The 16593-nt window shown below is 45.0% G+C and overlaps 1 protein-coding gene across 2 annotated transcripts; it reads left to right on the top strand.

Moving 5' to 3' along the window:
- The first annotated feature begins 297 nt into the window (after window positions 1-297).
- On the top strand, window positions 298-16559 carry kif20a (kinesin family member 20A). 2 transcript variants are annotated; one of them, XM_062547810.1, is made up of 19 exons: window positions 298-529; window positions 1558-1740; window positions 2935-3048; window positions 3331-3450; window positions 3765-3903; window positions 4210-4385; window positions 4938-5040; window positions 5856-6068; window positions 6249-6360; window positions 6657-6731; window positions 6974-7117; window positions 7615-7783; window positions 8037-8183; window positions 9188-9327; window positions 9537-9639; window positions 9881-10142; window positions 12915-13003; window positions 13324-13461; window positions 14936-16559. In XM_062547810.1, exons 2-19 carry the CDS (start codon window positions 1567-1569, stop codon window positions 15275-15277), a joined length of 2760 nt encoding a protein of 919 aa, XP_062403794.1. In that variant the 5' UTR covers window positions 298-529; window positions 1558-1566; the 3' UTR covers window positions 15278-16559. The 2 variants fall into 2 exon arrangements, with proteins under 2 accessions (XP_062403794.1, XP_062403795.1); XM_062547811.1 differs by lacking the exon at window positions 14936-16559 and adding an exon at window positions 14639-14929.
- Window positions 16560-16593: the final 34 nt, after the last annotated feature.

The following is a 16593-nucleotide window of genomic DNA, read 5'->3' as shown; positions in this document are numbered from 1 at the left end:
TCCTGGAAACACTTTCCAACGGCATCGCGTGTGAGCTAATTTACAAAAAATGTCGATGCGTAATGTGTGTTGGTTAATGTCTCAAAACACAGCAGTCGACGTTGGCTTGGCTTCTGTCGGAAACTTGGAGACACATTCAAAACGTCCGTGCTTCGGCGCCACCTAGTCAATGGGCGTTCACCCCTTATGCCCTGCAGCGCTTGCATTGGCCAGGTTGAGTGATAATCGTGCGCAGGGATTGGTCGCTGACATGATGCAGCGCGATGTTTGAATTGGTTCATTCAAACAGCGGGCGCCTCGGGTAGGAAGGTGAGCACAGTGAAGCTTTTTGTTATCCAGATAGTTTAGGCTTTCGTTAGATTCAGCAAGTGTAATTTAGTCTTGAAGTAAAAGCGTAATTTAAATGAGAAAATAACTACATTGGATACGTGTATGCTAGGAGCTGTTTTTAACTAGTCTAACTTTGGTGCCTGAAGTGAAGATTGGACGGACTAACTGGTTTTGTGTTGTGTTGAGCTGTTGCAAAAAGGTAAGGAACACATTTTCTGGGTAGCTCATACCTAGTCATATTTCCGTAAATATCTCTGAACCAACAATCGATGGTTGATCTATTGATATATTTCATGAATGGACATATTAACGATATATTTTCCTAGATCTTGTGAGTACGTCGATATGGTTAAGTTTAAGATTAGCTGCTAAAGTTACGCAGTGATGTCTATGGTTGATAGCTAGCATAATGTTAGCTGCCATGGCACAAGGAAACAAAACGTGATATGCAACGTTAAGAATAGCACTTTTGTAATCGTCCACTCAAAGCGCTCCACAATACTAGAACAGTTAGTAAAGAGTGATTTAAACTCAAATGAGATTAGATTAACGTTATACCTTACTATTCTCTTAACCGATCGTTTGCCTGTTGTCTTTACCAGTCGTTTATAACGTTAACGATAAAGTTAACATTATGTCAAGGCTGCATTGTGATTTGCAGAGATTAAGTTTGCACATAGTGGAGTTGAAGCTAGTGCTAAAATGTAGTGATCTTCCTAATAGTGAGATGAGAGAAAGCAGACGAACAAGCAAGCCCCATTGGAATTTTGATAACCGAACGGCAACAATATTGACCCCATGCATGCATGTCAATTGTCTGCCATACTACTTCAGTAGCAGGTTAATTTGGAGTAGGTTAACGGCATTAACATAATCTGCAACTCTGACCGTAGGTCATCCGATAAGCATTACTTTTGCCTTTAGATTGTTGCTGCCAAACGGCAAGGAATTCAAATTTAAGATAATTTGAACATTTCTCCAATCTTGGCTAACAGGTTTACAGTAGTGTTGACATTTGATGTAACGGGGTGTGGTCCTTCTGTCTACTACTTAATACCTGACACCTTTGTTGATTGACCCCCACACTTGTGATGTGGCTCTGTCTGAGCCTGTTCAACTCTGTTGCCCAAAAATATCTTGTATTATCTACAAGGTGTGCCCCAAACGCACCTTAATTGGTTGATACTTGACTATTGATACCATACTGTATGTTTGTGCTTTCTCCAGGTAGCGACTATGGCGTCAACGCTCTTGTCCCCATGCGGACTACTGTCAGACGAGGAAGAATGTGGAGCCGTGCTCGAGTCCACTGCGGCAGACCTTGGGAGTCTGCTGCTACGTCCCCAGCCCCCGCTGCCCGAAATTTCCCTCATTGCTCCCACCACAGAGCCCTACACGCCCGCAAGACAGGTACGTTTAGCTGGCACCACAGCCTTGCACCTCATGAATATCTCCTCCGTGTGATCATACAGGATAAGGGAGAGGGAGGTGTTGTCCCTGATGTTGAAGCTGTGAGATGGTGTATTAGCTGAATATGTTTATGTTTATTGAAACAAAATGCCTCCTCCTCCTCCTCTTTCCTCCTTCACCTTCTCCTCCCTCCTCTACCTCCTTCTACCACTTTCTCCTCCTCTTCTCCCATCCACTAGTATCAGTACTGACAGATGCAGTGCAAATTCATAGCTATGATCTCCTCCTCCTGAATACATGTAAATGAAATGTGGTCTTATTGCTGTCGGAGGGTGTTTGGATATATATACACATACAGACATACATTTTCTTTTTAGTAGGTAAATGACTGCCTTTAATGAATTCTCTCTTGTTCAGTCACCTTAGGCTATCCTGTTATTTATTGGTCTGTTTAGTTTGAGGCATTGCAGTTTGTCACATAGCTTGGAGTCATGCGTTCACAATGAAGGCCACTGTAACACAACACATCACTCTGAACTTTCTCCTGGAGGCCATGCTGCTTTAGCCAAACTGTTTGCTTACTCTTTTTTCACACATTGTTGTGTGTGTACTTTCATTCATGTGGTGTTGCATTCACACAGACAAAACAAGGGCCCTTTTATGTCCTAGTTCATGCTTTTGGACTGTTAAAAAAGACTCTCTCTGAGTGTGTGACCGAGATGTTGTAATGTTACTTCAAATCTTTTCCAGTAATTTATGTTCTTTACAGATTTTGGTTGTTATCAATTCCCACCCCATTCGTGTTAACATCACTTGGGAACATACATTGTCTGCAGCATAGCAATTGACAGTTGTAGAACTAGCATTTAAAGATCAAGCGAGAGGAGGACCAAAATTCAATATACATCGGAAGTACATTGGACCAGAATATTTAATGTTACTTGAGCAGACAGACAGACCCGTTACAATGCCCTCTGCTCTGCCCGCTCTCCGGGACAAGGGACAACGATAAAACTCTTTTAATTGTTCTTTTGTCCCCCCCTTATTGCAATTCACCTTTTCACAAAAGTCACACTACAGAAAAGCTCCATGGTACAGCCGGTTTATTGAGAAACTGACATATAAAGCAGTCAGACCTAATTTACACATTGCTCATACAGTCCCCTCCGTTCTGTGTTGTGTTGTGCTGCGCAGGGCAGGGCTGCAGTGGAGCGGAAGGGGAGTGCAGACGAGGGCTCGGAGAAGCTGAAGGTGTTCCTGCGCATCAGACCCCTCACGCAGGCGGAGCAGGACCGCGGAGAGGAGCAGGTGAGACGCCAGAGGACAGCGCCCCCTGTGCTGCTGGAGTTTTATTTTACGCACAGAAGGGACTCGCTCTCTCGCACACTCTTCTGTGCTCCAAAGTAAATGTATTTAAATGCGTGTCATTTTCATTTCTGCGGCAAATGCCTTATTATGTAGGCGCTCTCCTGACGAGGGTGTTGGGCGCCAGAACATGAACTGTGATGCCTAACTAACTTTAAGACAGCTGCCATTTCATTAACTGCTGATTTTACGTTCTGTTGTCTTTTCGGCCGGCCGCTGTTTCAGGGGTGCGTGAGCATACAGGGGGACGAGACTCTACTGCTGAAAGCGCCCAAAGACTCCCACAACATGAGGCACGCTGAGAGAGGAGTCACGCAGAGCATGCATAAGTTCAGCTTCACTCAGGTATTACGCTGTTACACACACACACACACACATACATACACATGCATACTCACACACACTGAGCATACATGTTCAGCTTTACTCCGGTATTATGCTATCTCACACGCACACACACACACACACACACACACACACACACACACACACACACACACACACACAGACATACGCATGCTGGGAGGGAAATGCACAAGTTCAGCTTCACAGGTATCAAACACACTCACACACATGTACATGTACCCACGTATAATCAATCTGGTTGGCTGGTATGTGACCATGAATGTGTGTGTGTGTGTGTGTGTGCTGTTCTACAGATCTGTGGATCAGGGGCGGGCCAGCAGGAGTTCTACGACCGCACCATGAGAGAGCTGGTCCGGGACGTGCTGCAGGGCGAGAACCGGCTCCTGTACACCTACGGAGTCACCAACTCCGGCAAAACATACACCATTCAAGGTCAGTGACTGTCCCTAAAGCTACATATCCCGTCACAGAATATCCCATTAGGAGAGAGGCAGACAAATGTCATAGGATTACAAGAAGAGCAAACAATCATCAGTTACCTCAGAGCAATATTGTTCCAGTCAATGCAAGTTAATAAAATATATGTAATATAGTAATATAAGGGACTATCAGCAAGCAGATATGTCTCCTTATTTTCCAAGCTTTTGAGAGTACTGCCACCATGATACTTTTCCCACGGCATTCTATGTATTATTGCATAAGATTGATGAGATTTACGTGTCACCTTCCCATTGGCAGGCTTGGGCTCGGAGGCAGGCTTGTTGCCGCGGGCACTGGTGTCAGTGTTCCTGAAGCTGTCCGGTCGGCTCTACCCGGCCATGGACCTGAAACCCGTCCTGTGCCAGGAGGTGCGCAGACTGGACACCAGTGAGGTCAAAGTGGAGAGCATCCGCAAAGCCGCACTGCTGAATGAGGTGAGGGAAGAGGAAGAGGAGGAGGAAGAGGAGGAGGGATGGGCTCACACGAGATTAAAACCACACCAAACTATTAATGCTGTAACATGGGCTCACACAAGGTTAAAACCACACCAAACTATTTATGCTGTAACATGGGCTCACACAAGGTTAAAACCACACCAAACTATTTATGCTGTGAGCGTTCTGTTCATGGAGCGTAAAAATATATATATTTTTAGAAGAAGAGTTTTTGAATGTGTGCATGGTGTAGTCAGTTCCATTGACTAGAGGCAGGTATGATGATTCAGTTGCACACGATGTAGCCCCGCATTAATGCTTCCTCACACTCCTATCAGTAACCCCATTTTTATTATCATATAGAAGATTACAGTCCTATTAGATGTAATTTATGGTGCCAAAGGATCCAAAGATTTCGTAGCCAGTCATTATTTGAAAAGTTTGGATTTAAATTCAGGAAGTGTGTGTGTGTGTGTGTGTGTGTGTTTTGAAGTCGGTCTGTGAGTTGGCCTGCCCTCGTGTTTTTAACGTGTGTGTTTACGTGTGTGACAGGATGACTGCTCGACATCTCGTCTGCGTAAAGACGCCAGCATGAGCTACGACAGCGGCATTGGAGGCTTCTCCACCACCAGCCACATCGCCACCCAGCTGGAGGGTAAGAAAGCGGGGGTGGAGGAGAAGAATGTTCTAGACTAGCCTGGCACGCCCTCCCAGTGACGTAACACCTCCGGCGTTGCTGTCGCTGGTCTGGTCAACTGCTAATCGGGAAGGATTTCTGAATTCCCCAAATCTGCGGAACTGCCCCCTTTGGTCGAGAACCAATCAACTTTGAGCAGCTCCAACGGCTCTGGGTAGAGGCGTGTTCAAGGCAGAAGAAAGAGTGTTGTTATTGGTTTAAACTCCGCAAACCGCTTTCTGACATCGACCAGTAGCAAATCGAGGCACTTAAAGGAGGCGGGTCAACCAAGCACTTGGAGAAACCGACGTAGCACAGGCTCTTGGTCAGACTAAAGTCTCGCAGAGCCTTTCAAGTCGATGGTAATCAGGCTAGTTCTAGACATTCTTTAGCATATTGCTGATCAAACATCTGCTGTCTCTTTTGAATGAAGTTCCATTGTGAAAAGTGACCGCACTACTTGCGGAGTGATATGAAAGAAGTGATTCAGAAGCACAAAACCCGTTGCCATTGACGGCGGTCATTATATGTTTCAGCAGTCATTATATGGTGCATATTTGAATGTCGAAGGAAGCGTTCTACCAGCATTATGAAGAGCTGTATGATCAATGTATATTGATCAGTTTGCCAGTGGACAGACCAATTATCTTTAAGGGAGGAAAAAAGGGGGAATATTTAATTGAACTGTATTGCTCTGTATTAATTGTATTGTATTGTGATTTATTAATGATGTTTTTATTCTGTGCGTGGTTGTTAATGTAATGTTTTTGTGTGTGTGTGTGTGTTGCTGGCAGATTCGGACAGCGTGTGTCTGGACGCTGATGGACTGGGCTTGAGCCGTGGAGAGGAGCTGGGGGAAGGGGTGCAGATCTCTGTGTGGGTGTCCTTTTACGAGATCTACAACGAGTTCATCTACGACCTCCTCGACACCCCACTCTCCGCGCACAACCGCAAGAGAGCCACACTCCGCCTCAGTGACGATAAGCATGGCAACCCCTACGTGAAGGGTAAACACACACGCCATGAAGCTCTTCTCATTGGGAAGTTGGGATTTTACAATCCTCAACATTCAGTAACGTCTCTCTCTCTCTGTCTCTGTCTCTCTCTCTCTCTCTCTCTCTCTCTCTCTCTCTCTCTCTCTCTCTCTCTCTCTCTCTCTCTCTCTCTCTCTCTCTCTGTGCGTATAGACCTCACTTGGATTCAGGTGCAAAGTGCAGATGAGGCCTGGAAGGTTCTGAAGGCTGGACGACGGAACCAGAGTTTTGCCAGCACACACCTGAACCACAACTCTAGCCGCAGGTACTCACACCTCCCTCAATAAGATCTGCACGTGTCGTGTGTACACACACAGACACACACACTTTTCAGTCACAACTCTAGCCGCAGGTACTCACACATGCCTCAATAAGATCTCCACGTGTCGTGTGTACACACTCAGACACTGCAACTATACATCATCAACTTACCTAAATGAATGATTTCAGCTGAAAACACACACACACACACACACACACACACACACAGACAGACACACACACAGACACACACACACACAAACACACACAGTTAAGTAATCCTCTGAATTTTACCCACAGCCACAGCATCTTCACCATCCGCCTGCTGCACATCCAACCCGACTCTGATTTCAAACAGGGGACACGCATCAGCGAGTAAGTATACACACACACACACACACACACACACACACACACACACACACACACACACACACACACACACACACACACCACGTCTAATCACTCTTTTGTTCTCTTGTAATAATGCATACGTTCACACATAAATTTATTTTCTTCATGTATCTATTCCTTGTGTAAATGGCTGTTGGTCAGGATTCTCATCTTGTTTATGCTTCTTCTACCTTGTGTGTGTGTGTGTGTGTGTGTGTGGTCAGCCTGTCTATGTGTGACTTGGCCGGTTCAGAGCGCTGTAAGGACCAGAAGAATGGCGACAGAATGAAGGAGGCCAATAACATCAACACCTCCCTGCACACACTCGGCCGCTGTATGACGGCACTCCGATACAACCAGAACAACAGGTACACACACACTTATATACACACACACACACACTTATGGCAATTGTGTTCATGGCCTGCGAATTTCCAGTGTCGCGTTCGAATAGGAAAGGTCGGGAACGACGCCCGAAGGTGGAAGCGTCTTGTAATGTGACCTATTCAATGACCCACAGTTTATTGTCTGTGACATTCCACGACGTTACAACCAAATGTCTAGCATGTCAGAATTTTGGGGGGAATTTCCTACGACCCCAGTGTTGACACTAACAATGTGACGACATGCGACGAGAAGGCTACGATAGATAGACTATATGCACAGAGACCGTTATGCACACTTAGTATACGGCTCTCTAGAATGTTGAGGGAGCTCCCATTCACTTTGAACGCTGCGCGCCGGGGTTCTGTTCATCCTGTCGGGAATTATTTTCCGATAATGACCGGCGTTCTATACATTATCCCTTACATAAACACAGCTGCACTGTCCAACATGACCCCTGAGTCTCTTCTCTCCTGCTTAGATCTCGAGCCCCTCAGGTGGTCCCGTTCCGTGACAGCAAGCTGACGCGCGTGCTGCAGAACTTCTTCACGGGTATGGGCCGCTCCATCATGGTGGTCAACATCAACCCTTGTGCGTCCACCTACGATGAGACGCTGCAGGCCCTCAAGTTCTCCGCCATCGCAACACAGGTACTGCCCCGGTCTGTTTCTCCATACGTCCACTGCTGTCCGATACTACCAGTAGACACACACACACACACACACACACACACTGCAGTAGTTTCTCTACAAGCATCCTGCAGACTGCATTACAGTTCTCAGAAAGAAGTGGAATTATGGAAGCATTCTCATATGGAACTCTTCTACCTGGAAGAGCATTTTGGATTGTGTACATCTGTGTCAGCATAACTCTTTCTCTCTGTGTGTGTGTGTGTGTGTGTAGCTGGTCCATGGCCCCACCACTAAGACACGTGTGGCGTACATCCTGTCACTCCTGCGTGAGCAGCAAGAAGGTGGAGCTGCCGATGAGAGCAGCTTCCTGGAGGATGATAGTGACAACGAAGGAGACATCACCATGTTTGACTCTGACGTAAGTGTGTGTGTGTGTGTGTGTGTGTGTGTGATCACCATGATTGTTCCAGGTGTAAGCTTGTGGATCTATGTACACTACTCACACAAAGTCAGGGATATTCGGATTTTGGGTGAAATTTCAGGATGGCCCTAAAATCTCCTACACTATAACATTTATAGGTGGATGTGACCACCTACGTTTTTGAATGTGCATGTCCAACAGTTCAATGTTTCAGTGCTTTCTGTTCTGAAGCATTACATTTCACCGAAAAGCCAGATATCCTTAACTTTTTGTGAGTAGTGTATTTTAGTTACCATAAAGCTGCATTCACATACGTCGCTACTCGCCCATCTCTGAGCGAGAACTGTCAATGTAAAGTGAATGTGTTTTAGCTGAATGTGGCCAGGACAGGCGATGCGAGGACTAGCGATGCGATGTGGGCGGGTACAAAGTTAAAATAATTTTAACTTCCAGCGATGCGAGTGAAGCGAGTACCAAATCAGAATGTAGAATAGAGTTGATTGACAGTTAACGGAAGCGAGGAGCGATGTGCGAGTAGCGACGTATGTGAATGCTCCTTAAGAGAAGGCTCTCCACTCATAGTATGCGTTCATCAAATCTCTTCCTGGTCTGAAGTATCAACTTGTCGGCAAAAACATATAGGAGCTTGATAATAAAAAAAAGAATGCTCATTTAAAAGAAAAGGGATCAGCTGGACTGAAAGGGTTTTGCAACTGATCTCTTCACATATTCTATTGCTGTAGCAGTAGCTCTATAGCTTAAATGTTGTTATTATATTGCCATAAGTCGCTTTGGCTAACGTGTCTGCCAAATTAATGGATGTAAATGATAACCTTGCTGATGCACGTTTGTGTGGGTAATGATACTACCATAGGTTAGGTGAAAATGACCGACGCTTTGGATAAAATTGTCTATTAAATATCCTGGCAGAGCATCTTGGACTCTGGAAATAAGAGAGTGTGTGTGTGTGTGTGTGTGTGTGTGTGTGTGTGTGTGTATAGGCCTTGCTGCAGGCTATAGAGGTGCTGAAGCGGGAGGTCCTGCGTCAGCGTCACGAGAAGGCGGAGATGGAGGCCAGCGTGAGGGAAGAGGTGTGTGCGGAGATGATGGAGGTCATCTCACGCATGCAGAGTGATTTCAGGTACACACACACACACACACACACACACAAATGTACAATTAAGATACTCACACACTTAAAAGGGAATGTGCAGGGTCCGTCCTCTCTCGCCCCTCCCCCCATTCCAGGCACCTGTCTGAGATCTGGTATCTGAGAGGAACCAATTCTGTGCCTATCCAGTAAATTGGTGCATTATGAAATGTATTGAAGGTGTGTGTGTCTGTCTTCAGTGAGACGTTGGAAACCGAGCAGACCATGATTGAGGAGCGCTATGAGAAGAAGATCGACAACCTCCAGACCAGCCTCAAGAAATATTACAGCCAGGAGATGGAGGTACATCTCTGTCTACCTGTCTGTCTGTCTGTCTGTGTTTCCTGTTCTGTTGCAGTGAAATTAGTGCAATGGTCCTAATCCTCTTGAGAACTTTTTTACAGTTAGTTATAGTAGTACAGTTTGAGTATGTAATCAAAATTACGATATTCCTTGACGGCCTGTGTGTGTATTGGGCTTAGCTGCCATGCACGGTGCTGTTAGACTACATATTCAAACACCCCCCCTCTGTCTGTTTACTCAGGAGCGGGACGAGCAGATCCGTGAACTCACCGCCGCCCTGGACAAGAGGTCATCCAGGCCCGTGAGCACGGCGGCGGCGGCGTCCGTGTCCATCTTCCCGCCGCTGGTGCCAGAAGAGGAGGCGAGCGTGCGTCGGTCCCAGCGCCTGGCGGCAAACAGAGACCCGCAGGCGCACGTGGAGCTGGAGCAGTGCAGGCTGGAGCTGGAGCAGTGCAGGGCAGAGCTGGACCTCTGCAGGACGGAGCTCAAGCTCAAGACCCTCGGTAAGGGGACGGGACGGGGGCAATCAATTAATTAACTAGTTAACTCATTTTCTAAAACGTGTAGCTCAAGCTCAAGACCCTTGGTAAGGGGACGGGACGGGGGCAATCAATTAATGAACTAGTTAACTCATTTTCTAAAACGTGTAGCTCAAGCTCAAGACCCTTGGTAAGGGGACGGGACGGGGGCAATCAATTAATGAACTAGTTAACTCATTTTCTAAAACGTGTAGCTCAAGCTCAAGACCCTCGGTAAGGGGATGGGATGGGGGCAATCAATTAATTAACTAGTTAACTCATTTTCTAAAACGTGTAGCTCAAGCTCAAGACCCTTGGTAAGGGGATGGGATGGGGGCAATCAATTAATTAACTAGTTAACTCATTTTCTAAAACGTGTAGCTCAAGCTCAAGACCCTTGGTAAGGGGATGGGATGGGGGCAATCAATTATTTAACTAGTTAACTCATTTTCTAAAACGTGTAGCTCAAGCTCAAGACCCTTGGTAAGGGGATGGGATGGGGGCAATCAATTAATTAACTAGTTAACTCATTTTCTAAAACGTGTAGCTCAAGCTCAAGACCCTTGGTAAGGGGACGGGGGCAATCAATTAATTAACTAGTTAACTCATTTTCTAAAACGTGTAGCTCAAGCTCAAGACCCTTGGTAAGGGGATGGGATGGGGGCAATCAATTAATTAACTAGTTAACTCATTTTCTAAAGCGTTTAGGTCAAGCTCAAGACCCTCGGTAAGGGGATGGGATGGGGGCAATCAATTAATTAACTAGTTAACTCATTTTCTAAAACGTGTAGCTCAAGCTCAAGACCCTTGGTAAGGGGATGGGATGGGGGCAATCAATTATTTAACTAGTTAACTCATTTTCTAAAACGTGTAGCTCAAGCTCAAGACCCTTGGTAAGGGGATGGGATGGGGGCAATCAATTAATTAACTAGTTAACTCATTTTCTAAAGCGTTTAGGTCAAGCTCAAGACCCTCGGTAAGGGGATGGGATGGGGGCAATCAATTAATTAACTAGTTAACTCATTTTCTAAAACGTGTAGCTCAAGCTCAAGACCCTTGGTAAGGGGATGGGATGGGGGCAATCAATTATTTAACTAGTTAACTCATTTTCTAAAACGTGTAGCTCAAGCTCAAGACCCTTGGTAAGGGGATGGGATGGGGGCAATCAATTAATTAACTAGTTAACTCATTTTCTAAAACGTGTAGCTCAAGCTCAAGACCCTTGGTAAGGGGATGGGATGGGGGCAATCAATTAATTAACTAGTTAACTCATTTTCTAAAACGTGTAGCTCAAGCTCAAGACCCTTGGTAAGGGGATGGGATGGGGGCAATCAATTAATTAACTAGTTAACTCATTCTAAAACGTGTAGCTCAAGCTCAAGACCCTTGGTAAGGGGACGGGGGCAATCAATTAATTAACTAGGTAACTCATTTTATAAAACGTTTAGGTCAAGCTCAAGACCCTCGGTAAGGGGACTGGGGCAACAGGGGTTATGTGGAACGTCAGAGGGCTACACCAAATAACGGGTCTAATCATATCCGCTTATCGAGTGATAGCATTGATTCTGACGTCAACTAAAATACTGTTAAAGGTTGGGTACGGAATTAGCAAAACGGACGGCAGAGTTTGAACATATACAACCTCAAGTCCCGCCCTCCATGCACGAGCGACAATTCAAATGCGCAGCGCGAGAGCGAGCCAGGCTAAATGAAATGCCATCCTGGCGTCTACAGCACTATGAGCTCTAGTCTCCATACAATCACTCACATCAACTTCCCCAATTACATTCTTTAGGCTATTCACCTCCAAAGGGTTGTAGTACATATGGTTCAGTAGCCATAGGTGTGTATATTTGAACAGAATCTGGTTTGTTCTTACCAGGGCGATTATCTCCTGAAATATCCGAGTTTAGTGCTGCCCCGTTGGTTCGCCTATTCCACCGTAGCTCCAAGCTGTTAAGTTTCGATTTCATGTTTACAGCACTCTTCGTGTCATGGTAAAATGTAATTTTTGCTACATAGCTTATTTATTGCGTGGGTGATTGAGTTTCCGTAGGTATCCGCTGCCTTAGTTAGTTTGTATAGAAATGAAGTGACACAACAAGAGGGGAACATGGACGTGCAGCAGCAGGCAGTTGGTTTCGTTTCAGCACTGACTCGCGGTCACCAGCTTTCGAAAGGGTCGCGCGCGGTGGGGAGGGGGAGTAGGAAGAGGAGTAAGACGTTAGATTGACGATCGAGCTGTGAAATGATGGTATGGGGTGAGGAATTCTATTGGCTGGAGTTTTTCGAGCCCTGCCCGTTCCGCAGATGATTGACGTGTTTAATTTCCATTTCAGTGCTTCCAATTTAGTGGCTATAAGTGGGTTAGGAATAGGATTTCAAGTGATTTTGCAAAAATGGCCAAAAAAGCTCATTCCATACCCTACCTTTAACATGCATGTTAAATCCGGTTTTATCGTCTGTATGTTATTGTTTTGTACAAAAGCAAGAAAAAGAAAGAAAGGAAAAAAATCACCACTGATTTTAGTATCCAACAAAATCAGTGGTTCAAGCATAAAATAATGTTTTGAATAGACCTATAGACCTACATGCTTATTTATCATTATTTTTATTGTGTATAATCAACGTTATTGCTCGACAAGTGGATGTGATATATTTTGATCATCTGACCCATAGATATATACGTAAATGCTGCAGTGTGTGTGTGTGTATCTATGATCTGACCTCTGACTGGCTGTTTCCTTTTGCCCCCAGAACTTCAGCGTTCCCGTGTGCAAAACCCAACACCTGGCAATAGTACTACAGCCTCCACAGCAGACCGTAAACTGGATGAGGGACAGAAGGTGTGTGTGTGTGTGTGTGTGTGTGTGTGTGTGTGTGTGTGTGTGTGTGTGTGTGTGTGTGTGTGTGTGTGTGTGTGTGTGTGTGTGTGTGTGTGTGTGTGTGTGTGTGTGTGTGTGTGTGTGTGTGTGTGTGTGTGTGTGCGCGCGCGTTGCATACTTGAGCCGAGGAATGGTTTGCATGTTTTTTGGGGGGGGGGGGGGGGGGGCTGAGGAATGGATGCTGTGTGTTTGGGATGAATGTGTTGGTGGACATGGCAAACTTGAGTTTTGATGAAAGAAAAATGAACATCAACGTGTTCATTGTGTGTGTGTGTGTGTAGAACCTGCGTCAGCTGCGTGATGAGCTGCAGAAGTTAGTGGCGGAGCTGCAGTCGGGAGAGCGGGCGTGCTGCAGAAACACAGATGGAGAACGACTCCGACAGGCGCTCAGCAGCGCAGATGAGAAACTCAATAAACAGGTAAGGACACACACACACATATACATACATACATACAGTGAGGAGCATATGTATTTGATACCATGCTAAAACAGGAATATAAAATCATCATTTGACAATTGATCTTAATGCCTTAATTAAAAAAAATGAGTAAAAATAAAACCGCCAAGGACACCAATTTTCTTTGTGATTGAAGAATGTTTCGTAAATAAATAAATGTTTTCCTTAAATGCTAAGGGAAGGAAGTATTTGACCCCCTATGTAACCCTATGGGAATTTAACACATAGGGTTAACATAGCCAGGCAGATTTTTATTTTTTAAAGGCCAGCTATTTCATGGACCCAGGATATTATGCATCCTGATAAAGTTCCCTTGGCCTTTGGAATTAAAATAGCCCCACATCATCATATACCCTTCACCATAGCTAGAGATTGGCATGGTCCTTTTTCCAATAGGCCTATTAGCCTGTTTGATTTGCATTGAGCTCAATGAGCATCAAACAGGCTAATAGGCCTACTGGAAAAAGCTCCATGCCAATCTCTAGATATGGTGAAGGGTATGTGATGATGTGGGGCTATTTTAATTCCAAAAGCCAAGGGAACTTTATCAGGATGCATAATATCCTGGATCCATGAAATAGCTGGCCTTTAAAAATAAAAAACTGCCTGCCCCTATGTTAACCCTATGTGCTTAATTCCCATAGGGTTACATAGGGGGTCAAATACTTCCTTCCCCCTAGCATTTAGGAAGAACATTTATTTATTTACGATACGTTCTTCAATCACAAAGAAAATTGGTGTCCTTAGCGGTTTTATTTTTACTCATTTTTTGAATTAAGGCAATAAGATCAATTGTCAAATGATGATTTTATATTCCTCTTTTTAGGAAACTTTAGCATGGTATCAAATACATTTTCTCCTCACTGTACATATACATATACATATACATATACACATTGCTGGCTATTTGGAAAACAGTGCTGTTGACGAACTTCAATGGTTATACAGAATGAAAGATCTTAAATTTTGCCAAGTTTGTGTCACATCCATGAATCTAGTGCCCAGGCAGGCACTATAGTGTGTGAGAGCTAGCTAGCTGCTGGCCCTATGAAAGCATTCCCTCACCACTGCTCTTTTTTCTCCTGCTGGGGTTCTCTCTCCCTCTCTCCCCCTCCCATCTTTCTACTGTAACTCACAGTTGCTAATGGGATTGATAAGGACTGATAGAGCTGGGGAACACACTCACACACATGTTTAATTTATCCTCCTCTCCTCTCCCCTCCACTCCACTATCCTTTTGGCTCTACTTTTGACTCACAATCAATCTCTCTCTTTCTCCTTTTTTCTCTTTCTTTCTTTCTTTCTCTCTATCTATCTTTATCTATTCTCATTCACTCGATCCTGTTAATCACTGTTCCTTCTAACACTGTGTGCTTCCCTACTATGCACTCTTTCTCTCTCTCTATCTCTTTCCCTCCCTCCATTTTTACCTCAGGATCAGATCTTGGTGGAGCTCCACACGAGTCTGCAGCTGGTGAAGGCGGAGCTGAGGAGGAAGGCGGAGTGTATGCCGCCGCCCGCCCCTCCCACTCCCGGCTCGTCCTGCAAAAAGCGCGGCTGTGCCGCGGCCGCCGCCGCCGCCATGGCGACGGAGAACGTGGCCCCTCCCGAGAAGCGCCCGTTCTTCCGCTCGCTGTTCCCCTCGCGCACGCCCGTCACGCGCCACCGGGCGGACGCCGTGGACAACAACGCCACGCCCTACGCCCGCGTGCTGCGCTCCCGCCAGCCGTCCCCGCCCCCCAGCCCCTCCCCCATGCGCCGCGGAATGAAGTACTGATGAGAGCCCAATAAAGTTTTTACTTTTGTAAAAAAAAATTTGAAAAATGATGCTAAAGCTAAGTTGCAGCGGTGGTCCAGGGCAACAGGGCCTGCTCTGTGTGTACAAGACTGGTCATTTAGCGCCATGTTGAGCTTGTGTGTTATTATTTAAACATTTAGGGCCAGTTTCCCCCACAAGGATTAGGCCTGCTCCTAGACCAAAACCGGTTTCGCTGTGGAGATCTCCATTGAAGTTCAGTGTTAGTCTAGGACCAGGCTTAAACCGTGTGCGAGAAACCGACCCTCACTTCTTATTAACCTCTTATTAAGCTTTAAACCACAGTCAAGCAGTGCTCGGTGTTGGCTTTCTTGGGAGATTCATGTTGATGTAGTGTTAATAGGACACTGCTAAGTAAGGGGCGTGTTGCGGAGATGCTTTTACACGTTTTATCAAGCTGATTAGGGCTGAGTGATTTTGACCTCTTAGTCTATCATTTAAGGGCCTATTATCTATTATGCACTAGCCTTGTATCTGTAGTATACACATACAAATGTTATGTAATCTTTGACATACCAGGACTATTTTAAAGTGTGCTTATTTCTCTTATTTGAAGGTAATCGGTTTTAGTGCAGTCTTGTGTAGAGTTGGACTGCCTTGTTTTGCCAAAAAAAAAAAGTGATGCTGTACTTGTTTGGTTTCCCAAGATGTTAAGTTTTCCCCCACACAATGGACATTTTGCCTGAGCATCATCTACAGTGTGTAGTTCTGCTCAAACTGCTGTTCATCTATCTGGCTGATTGATACTGCTACATACGAATTCTGTCTGTGTGTGTGTGTGTGTGTGTGAGTGTGTGTGTGTGAGAGAGAGTGTAGTGGTGATTTGTTACTGTTTGTCAACCACAAGCACTGAGGACCAATGAAAGTCAGCAGTATTATTATCACAGAATTGAACTAAGATTTCCCCTCCAGACTGTTGTGCGTGTTAGTGGAAAGGCACTGGTTATGCATCTACTTGGTATGCGCATACCTGTATGATTGAGTGAGTGGATGGATGCATATTCATGACTTGTCTCCTTTGCACATAAACTATTCTTCTACCCAGGGTCATTGTTCATGTAAATAATTGTATTTCTACACTATTTTATATAAATCAAACATACTTTAAGTGTGGCTATATGTCACATATTCTAACAGAGTTAAGTTTGAAGCAGCATCTAACAACCATGACAATTTTCTGTCTATTCTATTCTTTTCTTGTTTATGCATGTGCTTTCCTGTTTGTAAAAACTTTCCTGTCTGTAAAATCTGTTCACATAAATAATAAAAACCATTCA

The sequence above is a fragment of the Sardina pilchardus genome, chromosome 10, assembly GCF_963854185.1.
Source record: "Sardina pilchardus chromosome 10, fSarPil1.1, whole genome shotgun sequence".
NCBI lineage: Eukaryota > Metazoa > Chordata > Actinopteri > Clupeiformes > Clupeidae > Sardina > Sardina pilchardus.
The sequence above is the reverse complement of the archived record's forward strand: the minus strand, read 5'-3'. Positions and strand labels throughout refer to the sequence as shown.